This window comes from Phalangium opilio, unplaced genomic scaffold, assembly GCF_054372755.1.
Source record: "Phalangium opilio isolate 3A_F unplaced genomic scaffold, DU_Popi_V2 ptg000024l_1, whole genome shotgun sequence".
NCBI lineage: Eukaryota > Metazoa > Arthropoda > Arachnida > Opiliones > Phalangiidae > Phalangium > Phalangium opilio.
Genome location: NW_028324155.1, coordinates 1,912,905 through 1,929,668, shown reverse-complemented (window position 1 = coordinate 1,929,668; position 16,764 = coordinate 1,912,905). Strand labels below are relative to the sequence as shown.

The following is a 16,764-nucleotide window of genomic DNA, read 5'->3' as shown; positions in this document are numbered from 1 at the left end:
GCCTAGTAAATTTCGCGCGAAAATAGTTAACGCGCCAAAAGCTCGCGCTTTATTTTGTCGCGCCAAAAGCTCGCGCCATTTTTTTTCCCGCCAAAACTCCTGAAAGTCTAGGAATGTAGGATTTAGAGAGATTAATCGAAGATTACCATAATTTTATTCAAATTCGCTTTTTTGCATAGGGTCCATTATGTTATATTTTATCACTTTTTCGTAAAATTTCTCCAATGCAAAGCATTAAAATCCAAAAATGGCAAAGGGAAATTGAAGAGAAAGGATTGTTTAGGGTGTAATCGGGAAATTTAATACGCGTAGATGTATTGCGAAATAAAATTTTATTTGACAAGATAGCGTAAAAAGGTTTATAGCCTCGAATAAAAAGCGGTTTTCGGCTTGGTCGGTGTCTCAACTCTCATCATTTTCTTTCTCAATGTTCTTAACCATTTTCTTTTTCCATACCTTCTGTGGTCAAAAATTCGCGGGGTAGGGGGCTCCGCTGAATTTTCACTTTTCAGTCAGCAGCAGTAAGGCGAGAGCCGCCGAGTCAGAGAGACGCTCTCTTTGCGCCGAAGCGGCTGAACGAGTGATTCATCCGTCATATGCGCGATAAAAAGTAAGTATTTTTTACAATAAATTTAATTCGCGCGTATTTAGTTGAAAATTAAACCCGCAATACACGATATTAGCTTATGACAAAAGAGTTTTTAATAATAACTGAGCTAAAGACGTAGTTTCGGCTTCCATCAGGTGAGACAGTTCAATAAGCCGAGGCTTACCGCTACGTCGGTACTACACTACTCCCTAATTTTACCTGGAGCCTTTTCTATCGGAAAGAATTACACTTTCTTGTATAATAATTAGTTTTTCAAGGATTTTCCCCGGGCTGATGCTTCTGCTTTACACTCTAATCATTACTTTAATATAAATTAGGACTACATTAATTTTTATAATCGCAAAAATTATTAAATAAAAGAGGTAGAAAACTAACAAAAAGAGCGTGTGGTTAGTCATGATATGTCAAACCCAGTTATTGATGTTTCTTTAGCCCGCAGGCAATGCTATTAACTTGTCAATATTCTTAGTCTACATTGCCTTTGATTTTTTTTAAATATTATTCAATTTTTATCGCTTAAGTTTTCGAGACTAATTTCCAATATTTTATGTCAGCGCGTATCAAATTAATTTCAAACCAACTCGATACTTCTACATTATCAAATACGTGTAGGTTTTTGGTCATAGACCTTACCTTTTTGAAAGCGCTTGTTTTAAATCCCTATCGCTCTAGGCTAGCTGGTAATTTCGTAACTCGTTCGTAGAAGGATAGACTTAGCTTTTAGTGTAAAATTTATATTTTTTATTTTTTATTTGTGGGCTCATGACACGCGTTAGATAATATTTCCATGTTTTTCGAGCACTGTGAGAAATTTTGCTTTAAAAGTTTCCTGTCTAGTACTTAATCTTCTCATTGGATATAGTCTTGACTAGTCCAGCCCTTAGGCCCAGGAGTTTCCTTTCGATAAAATATGAAAAAAAAAATATAATATTTTAAGACCTCTTTTGAAAGTAAAGTTAAGTAGGGAAAGCAATTTTTTTTTCTTCTGCGATGTAATGTATCTTTTGTTGTGGAAATATTTGGGCTAGTGTTACGGTATACTAAGTGAAGATGTGAGAAAATCTATAGTTCGCCTCGCCTATTTTTAAGTTATCTTCAATTTTTATTTTTTAAGTCTGAAGTATAAAACTGGTGAGAACTTTTAATATAATTCGCGGGAGTGCCTTATTAGGTGAGAATACTCGGGGCCAAACTAGGTCGGATTTACCCTGCAGAACACCAGTTTAACTGGTGCCTTTTAACAGTTATTATAGCCTCGAGCTACAAGAAGTGCTTTCTCCTCTAGTCTTTCTTACCTAGCAAGCCTTTTTTTTTTTTTTCTAATTCCCTAGACTTGGCAAGGCCTAGACCCAGTTTTATAATTCACTCGATTCGCGTTAACAAGATGTTTGACATGAATCGAACCGCGTAGTCTTTAAGAGAATAATTTCTCCCCTTTTATGTAACGTAACGGACCAATGATTTCACACACACACACACGGTGTTTAAAACACTTTGAAATTATACGGTGGCTTCTTTACATTTATTAAGGTGTGTTCGACTGTTCGTTCTTTTTCGTTATTATTACGTTATTCCGAGAGCATTCAAGCAAGATTAATAACCGCGTAGAATTGAACTTGAAAAAATGTTTATAAAAACCCATAAAGAATTAAGCGTTTAATTCCTCAACACCCTGGCCATTCTAGTGTATTAATTAATTTTAATTTAATTTCTCGTTTATAATTCTTAACATTAATATAAATGTTTTCAGGTTAATGGGATCTACTTCGTTGTAGATCAGTTATATTTATACCACAATGAGATTGAAATGAAAAAAATATAATTTAAACACTCGCAGTGAAAAATTCGGTTGTGATATATTACACTAGTTACATAAAAAATAATAATATTTAGACTCAAAGTTATATTATAATTTAAAATATTAACAAAAATGGCGAGTCCGGCAAAAATGAGACCAAAATCTCAGGATGGTTATAACGGCAATGATAATGTTGACGAAGAAGAAGTTGATTCTTCGGGTGGTAACGTAGAGGATTTTCACGTCATGAGAATGGAACCGCGTCCATTTCGACCGTTTAAAACTAGCGAGGAATATCTGTACGCTATGAAAGAAGATTTGGCCGAATGGTTAAATAATTTGTACAATCAAAATATCACAGTCGATAATTTTTTCGAGAAATTAGAAACGGGCGTCATTGTGTGTCAGTACGCGAATAACGTGATACGATTGGCTCAAGAATTAAAACAAACTAGGAAACTGAATATACCCATTCCCGATAGGGAAGTTGTGTACAAGATGGATGTACAACCAGGCACCTTTAAAGCGCGGGATAATATTTCAAATTTCATCACGTGGTGTCGAGCTATTAACATAAAAGAATGTCTACTCTTTGAAACGGATGACTTGGTGATGAGAAAGAACGAACGCAGCTTTATTTTGTGTTTGTTGGAAGTGGCCAGGATTGGAGCCCGGTACGGGATGCCGGCTCCCGTTCTGGTACAAATGGAACAAGAAATTGACGCGGAAATTGAAGAAGAAGAAGATACTGAAGGAGAAGGTCACGTGGATAGTGATTATGCCAGGGAAGCCGTCATGACAAGATCTTATCAAACGCAAGAACAGAGGATGGCACAACTAATGGGATTGCACGAAAGGGTAATATGCTTTTGTTTATGGAGGTATCTTTCAGGGGTTTGAGTTAACATTGTATGGTGTTGAGCAGAGAGAATTTGAGATATTGCATATCGGTACAAGAATAGGTTTAGCTCAGTTGTGACGTCAGTTCCTAGGTAAAACGCCATGGGATTAGGTTTAGCAGCTAGTGGCCATGTTTGGTACCGCTTTGGTTCTATAGGCAAATAGCATGGGTGACGTCACACTAAGGTTCTGAGATAGCGCTTTACGAATATTACATGCAGTGAAACAAACTACCAGGGGCACGCCTACATGTTGTATAATTTCCTTCATGCCACGATACAGCACTAGAGGCAACCCAGGCTCACTCTACATGTGATAGGCTAGCCAACTCGGTCATGCCTCTAGTAGTGTGTCCTGGCGTGTGGGAAATTATCCAGTATGGAGGCTTGCCCCTTGAAGTTTGTGTCCCTGCATGTAATGCTCGCAAATTATTTTTATGAACTAAATAAATTTGCGGTACATGAAACAAAATGATTGGGCATCTAATATTCATCATTTTATACCCAAATTAATATCTTTCAGTAGACATAAGCTTGTGGTTTTTCTTTTATATCTACGTAGCTCTATAAAAACCGATTTGAAACGGTTTTTTATCGCACAGGGCAATATGCTTTCTCATTGCCTTATCTTCGCGGTTATAAATTCAATTTGATAATTTTTAATGAATTGCATCTGGATTCTGTAATATCTTTATTCCGACAGTGACACATTTTTATTGATGGGTAATAAACACTTTATTGGGGACTTTATTGAATAAAGTTTTTGTTACTGATAAAAAAAGCCAGTTAAACAGTTAAGGACATCCAAGGACAAATATTATCATTGAAACACAATTTTGACCCTTTTTAATCGTCGTAATTTCGGAAGTAATTTGAAAAAGGGGAGGAGGGGGGTTAAAGAATGATGATGACATATTGTATGCTGTTTAGTAATTCCAAGGTATTCCCCATTTTCACTCGTAGTTTTTGCTCTGAACGAACAAATTAAACAAATTTATTCAAAATACAGATAACGTAACAGTCATGATACTCGAGGTTTTTTATGTAATTCTGCGCTAAGGATTGTTTATTTTTGTGATTTTTCACTGCAAAGTCAAGGTTAGCACCTTTATATATTGCTCAAATTAACCCTTTCATGCCCTGTTATAAAAATATCAGATGAATTTCGCCAATAAACAGGAAACTAGGGGACACTTACACTATATTACTTACATACACGTTTTCAATCGAAAAAACAAAAATTAATATGAATTGATATTGCAAAAACCAATAAATTTATTGGGAAAACCTTGGAAAAGATCCCGGTATCAGGAAGATTTTTTGGGAAAAACAGGAAACCACACAAATAATAAGAGAACATTTACACCCACCATCGAAGTTTTAAAAGATCGAAAAACAAAATTTATCCCGTTAGCCAATAATTCGAATTTGATTTTTTTGAAAGATCAAATCCAATTTTGAAATATCAAGGAAACCCTTTTTGAAAGGTATAATAATAATTGAGTATGAACCTTGCATGGAATTGTTTTCTCCGAATATTGCGTGCAAAGGTATAAAATACAATTATTTAAATATGTCACCTTAAAACGTATTATAAACAGACTGGTTTGAGGTGTCTAAAGAAATCCTAAAGGCTTTTTATGAAAAGAATTAATTGTTTTGACTTATTATTCAATTTTACACAAGGAACTTAATACTGCATCGATAATTTATTATCAGCATCAGCTTAAAAAGGTGTTATATCTCAGGAAACTTCCAAAGTGCTTCTTGAATTTCTCGAATGATTAATTCTTGGAATAAATAATGTCAGGGTCTTTTTATTATTATATTTATTAAATTTTCAAGTGTTTTATTATCGATTGATTAGACTAATGTATCTAGAATATTATATTTCTGGCGTATTTACTAACGTATATCTATCTGTCTTTTGAAACATGTAGGTCGTTAATCTTTTGAATGGATGCACCTGCCCCTCGCAGTTTCCAATGATAAAAGTTGCCGATGGAAAATACCGTATTGGGGATACGAAGGTTTTGATTTTTGTTCGGGTAAGTTGCCAAGCTTTTCTGTTTTTTTTTCTACCAACACCACCTTTCTTTTTCTCTCTTAAATGATAAAATTTATCTGTTTGTGCTGTTTTGAATTAACTCCTAGTGCATACCGATTAGTCATAAATTTAATCTTAAAAACGTACACCAAAGTTCACTACCTCCTTATTCAAAGTCCCCGTGCTAGTTCAAATTCAAAACATTTCAAATGTCATTCCTTTCAGCGCCGAAAGTTTAATTTACAAGTTTAAGCAGTGATAGATTTAATTTTAGAAGTAGGAATGGAGAACGGTTAGTATTTACTTCAGTCCGACTCATAGACCACCCTGTATAGAGCGTACTCTCCCTCTAACACGCAACGAAAAGTTAAAATTATCTTATTGGCTGACTTAAACTACGTTTTGATGACGTTGCTGACGAGAGAGGTGAAAAATACCTTTACCTCTGTCGCTATGACCCGCCTCTTCTTTCATACCCCTCCGTCCCGTGGAAGGGGGGCCGGGACTTCGACGCGCGCCCAGATTACTCTGTTCTTCATTCCTACTTCTAAAATTAAATCTATCCCTGGTTTAAGTTATTTTTAAGGATAGGTGAAGTTATTAAAATGAAATAGGGTTGACACAGGTCACAGAAAGCCTGGGAAAGGGAGGGAGCTTTAAAAATTAGAATAAACTTTAGGGAAATATAAGGAAATTTTGTCTTTTATTTCTATGGGGTTAAAGGTTAAGTCTTTTATCTGTTTCAAAACCTAACCTAAAGAGGTGATTTATTAATATAATGGGTTTGTAAATATGCCGTTAACATCGGCACCTTTTGGCCTGTGGTAGAAATAATCGCAGGAAGTAGGCCTAGTCAGGAAATTTGAAAACGTTTTTGGCAAAGATTAATGCAAAAATTTTATACGCGAGGTCTATGCCTAAATTTTGTTTTTTTGGCAAATTACCAAATAGGATATGGATAATTATAACTCATCTAACGTCAATTTGTAAGAATATAACTGGTGTATAACTAAGAATTTCAATGCTACGCAGAAATTATTTTTATCAGTACTTTCATAAGTGATGTTCCATAAGTTTGACACTACCTATACTAGAGACTTAATAGCTAGTTCGAGAACGACGCGAGAGTTGACTACAGTCGGTTTTTCAGTCCATCTTTCCATTAAGTCTGTACTAATCCTTTGGCAGCGCCTGAGTCACCAGGCGTCGCTTTACCAGAATCTATGACCTACGTCACTTCAAGACAAGCTCTCACTAAATGAGTAACCTGTGACAAACTTATGGGACATATTAACTTATGCTTCTTTGAAGAAGTATACGTATTAAGTTTTCTTGAAATTCGAATATTAATCCGACAACTGCATAATTTGCCGTATTTATTTTATTATAAAGTTTTTAACCCCTCGCGTTGGACTTTGAAAAATACGGTGTAAAAAGAAAATAAAGTTTACGGCAAAAAATGGGGGTGGATTGAAAAAATTTATCCCCAAAACCCGATTAGTCTTACCTTATTTGGTTTCACGCGTGCATAGACCGTATATCTACTGGTTTTTATAGCCCTATAACCTTCTAATTTGAGCCTTTAAATCTTGACTAAAATAGGATATAGGAAGCCAAGATTTATATGTGTGTATTTAAGCAAAGAAACGAATCTCTAGAAAGTGTTTTCATCTTGAAAAACTCATCCATTTATATTTAAAAAAAAAATACCAAAAGAAAAAAAGGAACTGGTTTCGCTTTTATATTGAATGAAAACTAGTTTTTTTTATTTTCTCACTTACTTTCATAAATTCTTTCTTTGTATACCCAAGAAGGGAGTTTACTTTTGTCAAAATACTGACTTTTATCCGAAAACAAATAAGAGAAATTTCAATTTCGATTAATTTATGCTAAGGGGAAAATAAAATAAAAATGCTCGCCGTTTTTAATTGTTAATTTTGTAATATTTACCTACTTAATGTGATAGTGAAGGTTGTTCTTTAATTAATTTATTCAGGAAATATCTAGGCCTAGAAATTATTTTAAAATTATTAAAAATTGATTCAGAATCTCGCAACGCCCTGCATTCCATCTATTTTCATTGACGGAATATTTGTTATTAAGTACTAAATTATCATTAAATAAACGTTTCTAATCCATGGCCATCTTGTAATATGGTGGCTGTGCTTCTTGGTGATTGTTTCATAAGCTGTGACTAATTAAGGTTTACTTTGTTATTATCTCGTGCTAAAAATCTACTCTCCCAAAATTATGTTTTACTGAATCTTGGTAGTTCTTTATAAACTCGTCATTTTTTGCGGTGTTTGACACTTGACAGTTAGAGAAGCTAAAAGTGAAATTTAATTTTCACTTTCCCTTAAAATCAGGTTGATTTATTTTACGCCACGGCATTTTCTTTTATACTAAAGATCTTGAGAAACCACGTTATGGTGCGTGTTGGAGGAGGTTGGGATACATTGGAGCATTACCTTGACAAGCATGACCCATGCCGATGCAGAGCCGGTAAGAATTTCTTTTAAGATTTGATTCGCAATTCGAACAAAAGAAAGTCTTTCTCCCTTATACTGGGGTGATTTGACCCACTAACACTTCCATGGTTGTTAAATTGTAAAAGAGTTGGTTAGTACTAGCAGGTAACTTAGTACTTTCAACTTGTGAAGAGGGGTTAAATATTTTCCCTTAGGCGGGCGTGCTGGCGCGGGGTGATTGATAAAATGTCAATAAAATATCTGTGGTTAAACATATTTCTTCTTTTCATGTTTAGGGCATCGCTTTTCGACTTCCGCGAGGCTGAATATGTCAGTCGGTAAAGGAGGCTCTCCGAGTATGCAGGTCACTTATAACAGGTTAGAGTTGAATTTGTTATAACTCGTATTTCTTTATTTCTTACATTCTTTTCTCTTGACGAGTTCTTTCAATTGTCAAAGATGTGTTTGGTATTTAAGAATTTGAAGTGTACAGGTTTTGCGCGTGTAAAGGGGTTTTTGATGAAGTGATTTATGTTATGTTCTGAACGAGGAATGCATACAGCTACTTGGAATCATTGTGTAGGCATTTTCTTAACGTATTGATCTAGGGGGAGTTTGTGGGAAGAGATAGACTTACCATTATGTATGAATAATCTTACCTCGCGGATATTCTATCTCGCCTGCATCTATGTACGCTGTATGCATTCCTATGAGAACCCAAATGAGAACTAAGAACGAATGAATAACCGTGTTTGGCTACGGAAGCGGGAATGAGGGGGGGGGGAGGAAAAATTGAGATGATGCGGAAGGAAAGCTGAAAATTACCAACATGGTTGCCAGAAGAACCGTACGTGGTGTGACATACTACTGAGCCAATTGAGATATCTCTATTATTTATATATGATCGTGCCCAGGTTGTTTATGAGTGCCGGTTTAAGTGTAAACAAGAATAGTGAAAGTTTTAAGGAAGCTCTATTGTGTGTTTAGTAAGAATTTATTGAGAGAGTTAAAACGAGACCAGTTATGTCGATATTTATTGAAAAAGTAATAAATTCTAAAGTTTGGGCTTGTTTTTCAAGATATTTTGAATGTAGGTATTGAGTATCGTTATTAATGACTTTCAAAGAGGTTTTTTCCGTAATCATATCTCACAGTTTTATCTTAATTAAAATCTTTTATTTGACTTTAAAAGGTTTTTTTGGAAAGTAAAATAAATAGCCCGAAGGTTTTCAGTTTCTTTCTTTTAAAGCTCGTTTGAAACCACTCCCATCGCTTATAATTATAAAATATGTACGTGTAAGGGGGTGTTTTCTACTATTCAGCCATAGAATTCTTTTTTTTCTCTTCCTCGTGTACATACATATCTTGGCATTGTAATTACAACGTTTTTCTACATGGACAAGCTAGCTGCCTTTGTCAATATTAGTTAGAACGGCATATCCTTTTTGCCCGGATCGTAGTTTACTTTTATCTCGAGTCTGACCTTGTCATTTTCACTTGAGAAACCAGTTTGATTGTTTAAGATTTTGTTGTTTTTTAATGCACGTTTTTGCAGCGCGAATTTAAATTTCAAACCTATATAGAACGCGGTGTGGTTAAATTTTTATCAAATCTTTCTTAGAAAGTCATGACATCGTCAAATTTTGACGTACGCGTTCAATTGAGATTCATTACGAATATTTTTTGACAGGATAAAATTATTTTGCCATATTAAATATTAAAGGGTTCCTTCCATAATTTGTCTACAGCCTTACGTACCCCCTGCAGGCAATCAACCGCAATTGCTCTATCGCCTTCGTGGGCGTATAGAATAATTTTACCTTTGGATAGAGACTTCTGGAACCCTTTTAAATTAATTTGATTGACCTGTATTAATATATATATATATATATATATATATATATATATATATATATATATATATATATATATATATATATATATATATATATATATATATATATATATATATATATATACAGGGTGTTTGTGAAAAGTCCATCAATAATGAAAGGGCGTATTTATTGGGCCATTTTGAGTCGAAAATGTTCTATGACATTTTGCCGTCCGAGCCACGGTTTTCGAGTTATGATTTGAATATTTTAGGGATGACCCCTTCATTAAATTAGCGCTGTCTTTCAATTTCTTAATTAAATTTAAGGGGTCATCCGTAAATTACTCCAATCATAACTTGAAAACAGTGGCCCGAACGGAAAAATGTCATAGAACATTTTCGACTCAAAATGGCCCAATAAATACGCCCTTTCATTATTGATGGACCTTTCACAAACACCCTGTATATATAAAAATGATAAAATTGTTTTTAAGATATTTACAATGTCTAATGTTTTTTGTGGTTCCGTGATTATTTACTCGGTATTACTACAGACCAACGCAAAATGAGCCTTCGTATCGAAGTCCTTCAACCAATGTAACCAATTTTGCCATGGAGCACGCTGTTGAAACGAGTGAAGATGGCGGCTTCAGAAACGGTTCCAATATGGAGTACGCCATGCATCCTGGAAGAAAATCTCATGACTTTACCTCTCACAATTACAACGCGTATCAGTTTGCTAGTGCCAGGAAACCACGCTCCAAGTCATTTGACAACGCGTCCAATTACTTGACGCAAGAAGAAAACGCGTACTTGTCTCCAAACTCAATGTCCAGAAAGCTTCCGACGCCCAAAGGAGTGAGGAAGGAGAATTCCGATCCTAGTTGCGGCTCTGACCAAACGTTCGGATCTCCCGATCGCAGAGAATCGCTACGTAAATCGCCTCTCTTGCCATCTTGTCCCAATAAAATCCCTTTGCAAAAAAGCGCTTCAAAGTCCAAAATACCTTGCTTGGAACCACCCCTTCAAAAATCTCCTAAATCTCAAAGCACGGAAGATCTTTTCAGAACCAAGTACTACTTAGGAGCGGATGACCGTTGGATGAGGAGTCGTTCTAGTAGCAGCTCTCCCGTTCACGGAACTCCTAGAAGTACTTCTATGGAACAATGCAGCTTGGCAGCACTCTCCGCAACGCATAAAAGCCCTTCTAGAAGAAATAGTCAGCACGAAGAATCTAATCAGTTTCTCAGGACGAGACCGGGACAGTATTCCTTTAGAATGACAAAGAAGTCACCGGAACTTAGGAGGAAGAATGACGCGGTGAACAAGACATGGTCATTTCATAACAAAGGTCAAAGACCACCTATACACCCTGAATGGACTGGATCAAACAGCCGTTCTATGAAACAGTCACCACTGGCTTCGCAACAGTCATCTTTAAACTCTTCCAAAATTGGCAGAGTTACTGGTACACCAAAAACGCCAACTGGCCGTCCAAGCAACGCTGGCTTACAAGTCTCGGACTTTGATGCTGATGAGAAAAATTCCACGGAACTTTTGAGAAACATCAAGCAACTCATTGATAAGTGCGAAAGTAAATACGAAAACCAACAAGAAGACTATTCCTTCGAGAACCATAATGGAACGTACGGAAACCAAAATGGCGTCAATGGTAGAGAGACGTCAGTCAGCCCTGAAAATGGCGTCTCCAAATCAAATGGAACGACTTCCAGCTCGCAAAAGAATCGACTGAGTAGAGAGAGCCCGACGGGAAGCATTTCCAGGATACCAGTCCCTCAATGGAAGTAAGCTAAACGATATTGTTATGTAACCTATTGTTTCATTATTTACCTGATAATTGTGCTATATTTGTACCTTTTTTCCATTTTTTAAATCTAATTTTTTTTTTGTTTTTTGCGGTATCTAACGTACCTCTATAGTAGTTTTATTTTTAACAATAATTATACGAACCCTCTCAAGTTCTTTTATAATAAACATAATGGAACTTAATTTTGCCAAAGTACTCTATCCGCCATCGCCATAGTACACGCAATTAAAATTAATTTTTAAATGTTAAACATCCTACACTATACACGTACGTTTTGAAGTAAGTTATTCAGTTTCTGGTCTGGTACCGGTAACTTAATAAGTTAATTAATATAGACTTGAGAGGGTTAACTCAAGTGCCTGAGCTATGAATTTTTGTAAACAGGCAATTAAGAACGAGTTAATCACTTAAATATATTGTAACAAATTTTAATTATTTTTTTTCTACTGGTATTTTTAAAATTTTTTGAGAGAAATATGATCCCTTTCTTTTGATTGGTATAGCCAGTGCAATATTGATGCGAGTTTTTCATTCAATTTTTTTTGTTATCCAGATAGAAATTAATTTCTTTTTGCGATTTGTTTTTAAAATGATAATGCGTATCCGTGCGATGCCCATCAATTTAATTTTATAATTTTTATATTTTTGTTTTTGAAATGAAACAAAAATTACATTCCATTTTTAATAGTTTTTGCAAAAGTGTATAGATATAAAAACAAAAAGTACACTTCATTAGCAATTCCCTGCCTTTGGTAAACTGAGAAGCAAATTACCCCCCTCCATTCAATCCCCTACACAAATTAACCAATCGGTTAAGAGCTGAGCTTCTTGACGTCATAGGTTGATAGAAAGTAGTTAGTACATGATACTGGCGTTCCAAACGTGTATTTTTGGTACTAGAGCTAGCAGGCATCCGCTTCTTTATGAGCCTGTTCCCTATGCGACCGTGACGGTCGGGAACGTAATCCCACGCAGCGCAGAGGGGGGTCGACACTATTCTGTCGAAACGGCGCGCACGAGCAAGTTTCAATTTACGAAGTGTACTTTTTTGTTTTTATATTCGTGTACTTTTGGTTTTAGTTAACTAGGGTAAAAAAATACAACAAACCAATGAATTTATGTAAGGGCAGCTTGTATATTAAAATTTTTAGTTATATTAATTATTTAGTTAATTATTACGAGAATCAAAACGTTTTTAGTACATATACTACTTCTACTGACTAAACATAATCAATTTGACGTGTATGATTCGCGGTTGGTGTTATATGGGGCATTTGTCTTTAATTCCGTACTAAAAGGTACAGAGTTCTCCATAATGGTTTGGTGCGTCGAGCCAGTGATGCTTTTTGAAGAATTTTTCACCCGAGAAATGATTGAACATTCCATATTTAAATATTATCAATTATGATATTACTTATTAATTGTAAAAGGTTTTTCCTTAGGCATTATAACCAATTTTTAGGGAGAATGATTGATTGCTGTGTGAGAGAAAGAGAGAGAGAGAGAGAAAAAATAAGTTCCTGGCTTGTTTAAATAAATAATTAATTAATTAATTAGCTTTTATGAAAATTTAAAAAAAAGAAAACCTTAAAATTACATTAAAATTTATATAGAATCTAGGTATGACTACTTACTAGCTTAAATACTATTATAAATTAGTTATTCATTTTGAAAAAAAAAAAAAAATATTCCATTGAGCCCAGACGTAATTAATTAATTAATATTAATTATGCAAATTTATCTTTAAAAAAATGTACAATTTATTGAAGTTGATATCGTAATTACACACACACACACACACAAAAAAAAAGAAATTAACGGTTTTATAACTAGGAGAAGGGCTTGTTATAATAAATTAACTCCCAGTTTTAAAATTGCTATATTAGAAAATTAACTATAAGTTTTTCATCAAAGTATAAGTGACGCAATTACTTATTAATGCGGTTTAATTATTTAATTATAAAAATATATTGTAATTAGAGAATTTACCCAATTTTATTGTTAAATTAGCTAGTGTAAGATTAACTTAATGTTATCAGCTCTGAAGTTTAGCTGGAAGTATATAGTATACACGCAAATAATTGTAATTATTCAAATATTTTATAATTTTTTTTTACTAATTGCGTCACTTATACTTTAAAGTTCATGTAACGCCTTAAAAATAATAATAATTGTTCACGTGAACTTCCGATCATAAAATCCTTAATTAAAGGTGGGAATTAAAAACATACGCCAACATAAATTTTTATTTATCTTTTCTTTTGGCTGACACTACCGTACTATGAAATTAAATAAATCCCAGGCATTAAAGGGTCTCTAAAGAAGTCGGCGGACCGTTGGAATTTTTTTTTTGAAAACGTCGTTATTGACGTCACAATCCCCGGGGGTGAGCAAAACGAAAGTCTTTCCTTCTAGCAAACGCAGCGGGGGTCTGGGACTCTCGCGGGTCAGTACTGGGGAAACGCCGAAGCAGGGCGGCACTCAACCAATCACAAGAGAGGGGAGGATGGGCCGGGTGAGATTTTTTGAAAAACAAAAATTTTAACGGTCCGCCGACCTCTTTACAGTCCCTTTAAAGCACACGGCATAATGATATTCAACATTATAATGAGCTTGGGTGTTTATTAACAATAACTCCTTAATGAGCTTAGTCGTTTTTTATCCCCCTTTTAGAATCATTAAGTTTTACGCAAAAAAATAAATAAATTATAATTTAAATCACCACACATTTTAGAAGATATAAATTCGAAAAAAAAATTAAAATAGCCAATAGAAATTGGCTTGATTTGAAACTGTAGGTTGTGATAATCCATGACAGTTTCTTTATTTTTTTGAAAATAAAAAAATTCCACAAAAAAAAACCCCTCCCGTAATTTTTGAAATAAAATTAATAATAAAATATATTTATGGTTTGTACACATATACCAGGTAATACGTAATATAAAAATAAAAATAAATAAAAACCCGTATTCCATAAAGGGTTTATTCTCGTACTATAGAATGCAATCGCTCTATTTAAATTTGAATAGAAAATTGAAGAAAAAACATTTTGCAAAGACAGATTAATAGAAATACATAAATAAATAAATAAATAAATAAATAAATAAATAAACATTAACGGCTTAATCTCTACTGATATTATAAATATAAATATAAGAAAGTTTAACCTTAAAACGTGACCCTTTCTTGCCATAATTGCTTCGTGATAAACATATATTTTTTTTTACATTATCAATTAATGTATACAAATTAAAATCTACCAGATTTATATTTTTCCGTCACAATGTTTTTTTTTGTTTTTCTTTACAGTCTTTTTATATATATTTTGTAAATACTAAACAAACAAAAAAACTTATAAATCAGCGTGTATTTATAATTATAATTATAATTATAAATTAACCAATTTTTCAGGTTAAAATTTAGTTTTTTAATTAGGATTAGAATGGATTTAATAATAATAATAAAAAAGATTGAAGTATATGATCAAAGGAAGGAAGGAAAGAAATTGATTGATTGATTGGAGCATTGGAGGTTTGTTTTCTAGTTATAACCTAATTTTTTTGTTAATAATGAGATAGCTTATTCAAGAAGTAATATCTAGTTTATTAGGAAGAAGGCATAAGATGCCTAAGTATTCGCGCGCCATAGTCCCAGTCCCCCTTTCAAAATACAAGGGGGGGGGCGTAAAAGAAGGCCGGGCTATTTCGCCTCTCCTCAGTCGGAAAATAAGTAATTTTCGTCATTCGCGGGAAGCGCTGACGTGAGTTTTCAAGAACCAATGAGATGCTGGTTGTAATTTAGAGGCGGGGATTAACTCCGGACCTTCGTTTAGACTGGAGATAAAGCTGGAAATGTGGCGAATTTATACCTTCTCCCTAATAAACTAGATATCACTTCTTGGCTTATTCGTGTAAAAATGTTGATTTGTAAAAAAAGAAAAGAAAAGAAAAAAAAAAATTACCATAAGTGTTTTTCGCACAAATATTTTTGTGTATCCACCAGTAAGAGATTTTATTACCCAATTATAAAATATTTCTTTGAAATTTTTACTTTTTTTTTTAAACACAAAATTAGCCAGGCATTATTGTGCAAAGAGTAAAATTAATGTTGTTAAATTTTTTATATATAATTAAAAATTTTTTTAGGAGGGTAAATGTCAGTTTACTCACTTAAAAATTGAAAGTTTTGTTTTTCAAAAGAAGTTTAATGATTATTAAAGAAAAATGCTTTCGTATCATAGTGCCAATTGAAACCGATTTTTGAACAGCTTTATGTGTAGAAAACTTAATTATAATTTAATTTTTTTTTTCGGCCTTTACTACGAATAATGGGCAGTAATGACTAGGTCGCGGATAATAATATGAATTTAATGATTACCCTATTTTTATATTGAAGAAATATGCAAATTTTTATTATACATTCGTTTGGTTCAAACTTTAAAAAACCCACCCTAAACCTGTGGGACGTCTAATTGCGTTAATTATTATTTTATTATTATTATTATTACTATTGGAAAAAAAATAAAAATTATTTCCATAAGGGAAGGAAGTGGGGATTAAAGTAACTATCAGAGATCTCGGAACTCATTGGAAGTTAAGCTAGTTTCCTATCCGCTTATTCATCCAATTTAAATAGCCAAATATCTGACGAACCGCTTATAATGTTTATGGTAATCCACCTTATTCCCTTTCGCCGGAAGTTAGGCTTATCTCGGGATTCGTGGAAGGGAGTAACGGGAAGAAATTCGTCTGTCGTCTGCTACAGTACATACTTTTGGCCTTTGTAGCAGAAAATAGACGAATTTCTTCCCGTTACTCCCCCCACGAATCCCAACATAAGCCTAACTTCCGGCGAAAGGGAATAAGGTGGATTGGCACGAGGAAAGCAAAATTTAAAGAAGTTCTCTGAAATCTCTTATAGTTCCTTTAAATACTATTAAAAATTAGCCTAAATTAAAAAAGAATGTCTGTCCACCTTTTGTTTAATTAAAAACTTGTGAAATTACTTGAGTGCTAACAGGCTAGTCAGTTTTTGAGTTGTGACAGTAAAAATTAATGTAGTTGAAGTTACTCGTTACGCTATGTACAAAGATTTGTACCATTTTTTTTTGAAAATTATCCCCTGGTAGAACGTTTTTGCAATTTTTTTTAACTCGCTTAGAAAATAAAACTTTGAAAAATGCTAAATATGACTATTTTTTAATACTTACGCTTACACATTTGATTGTAATAAGCTTTATTGTATCACGTTGTCAACTCTTTTTGAATTTGGCGGGATTCT

At 33.9% G+C, this 16,764-nt stretch overlaps 1 protein-coding gene across 1 annotated transcript; it reads left to right on the top strand.

Moving 5' to 3' along the window:
• The first annotated feature begins 469 nt into the window (after window positions 1-469).
• On the top strand, window positions 470-16,670 carry LOC149692088 (uncharacterized). The gene is made up of 6 exons (XM_089867740.1): window positions 470-610; window positions 2,361-3,266; window positions 5,248-5,355; window positions 7,763-7,856; window positions 8,119-8,200; window positions 10,211-16,670. The coding sequence occupies exons 2-6, from the start codon at window positions 2,541-2,543 to the stop codon at window positions 11,463-11,465; spliced, it is 2,265 nt and encodes a 754-aa protein (XP_089723866.1). The 5' UTR covers window positions 470-610; window positions 2,361-2,540; the 3' UTR covers window positions 11,466-16,670.
• The last annotated feature ends 94 nt before the right edge of the window (window positions 16,671-16,764 follow it).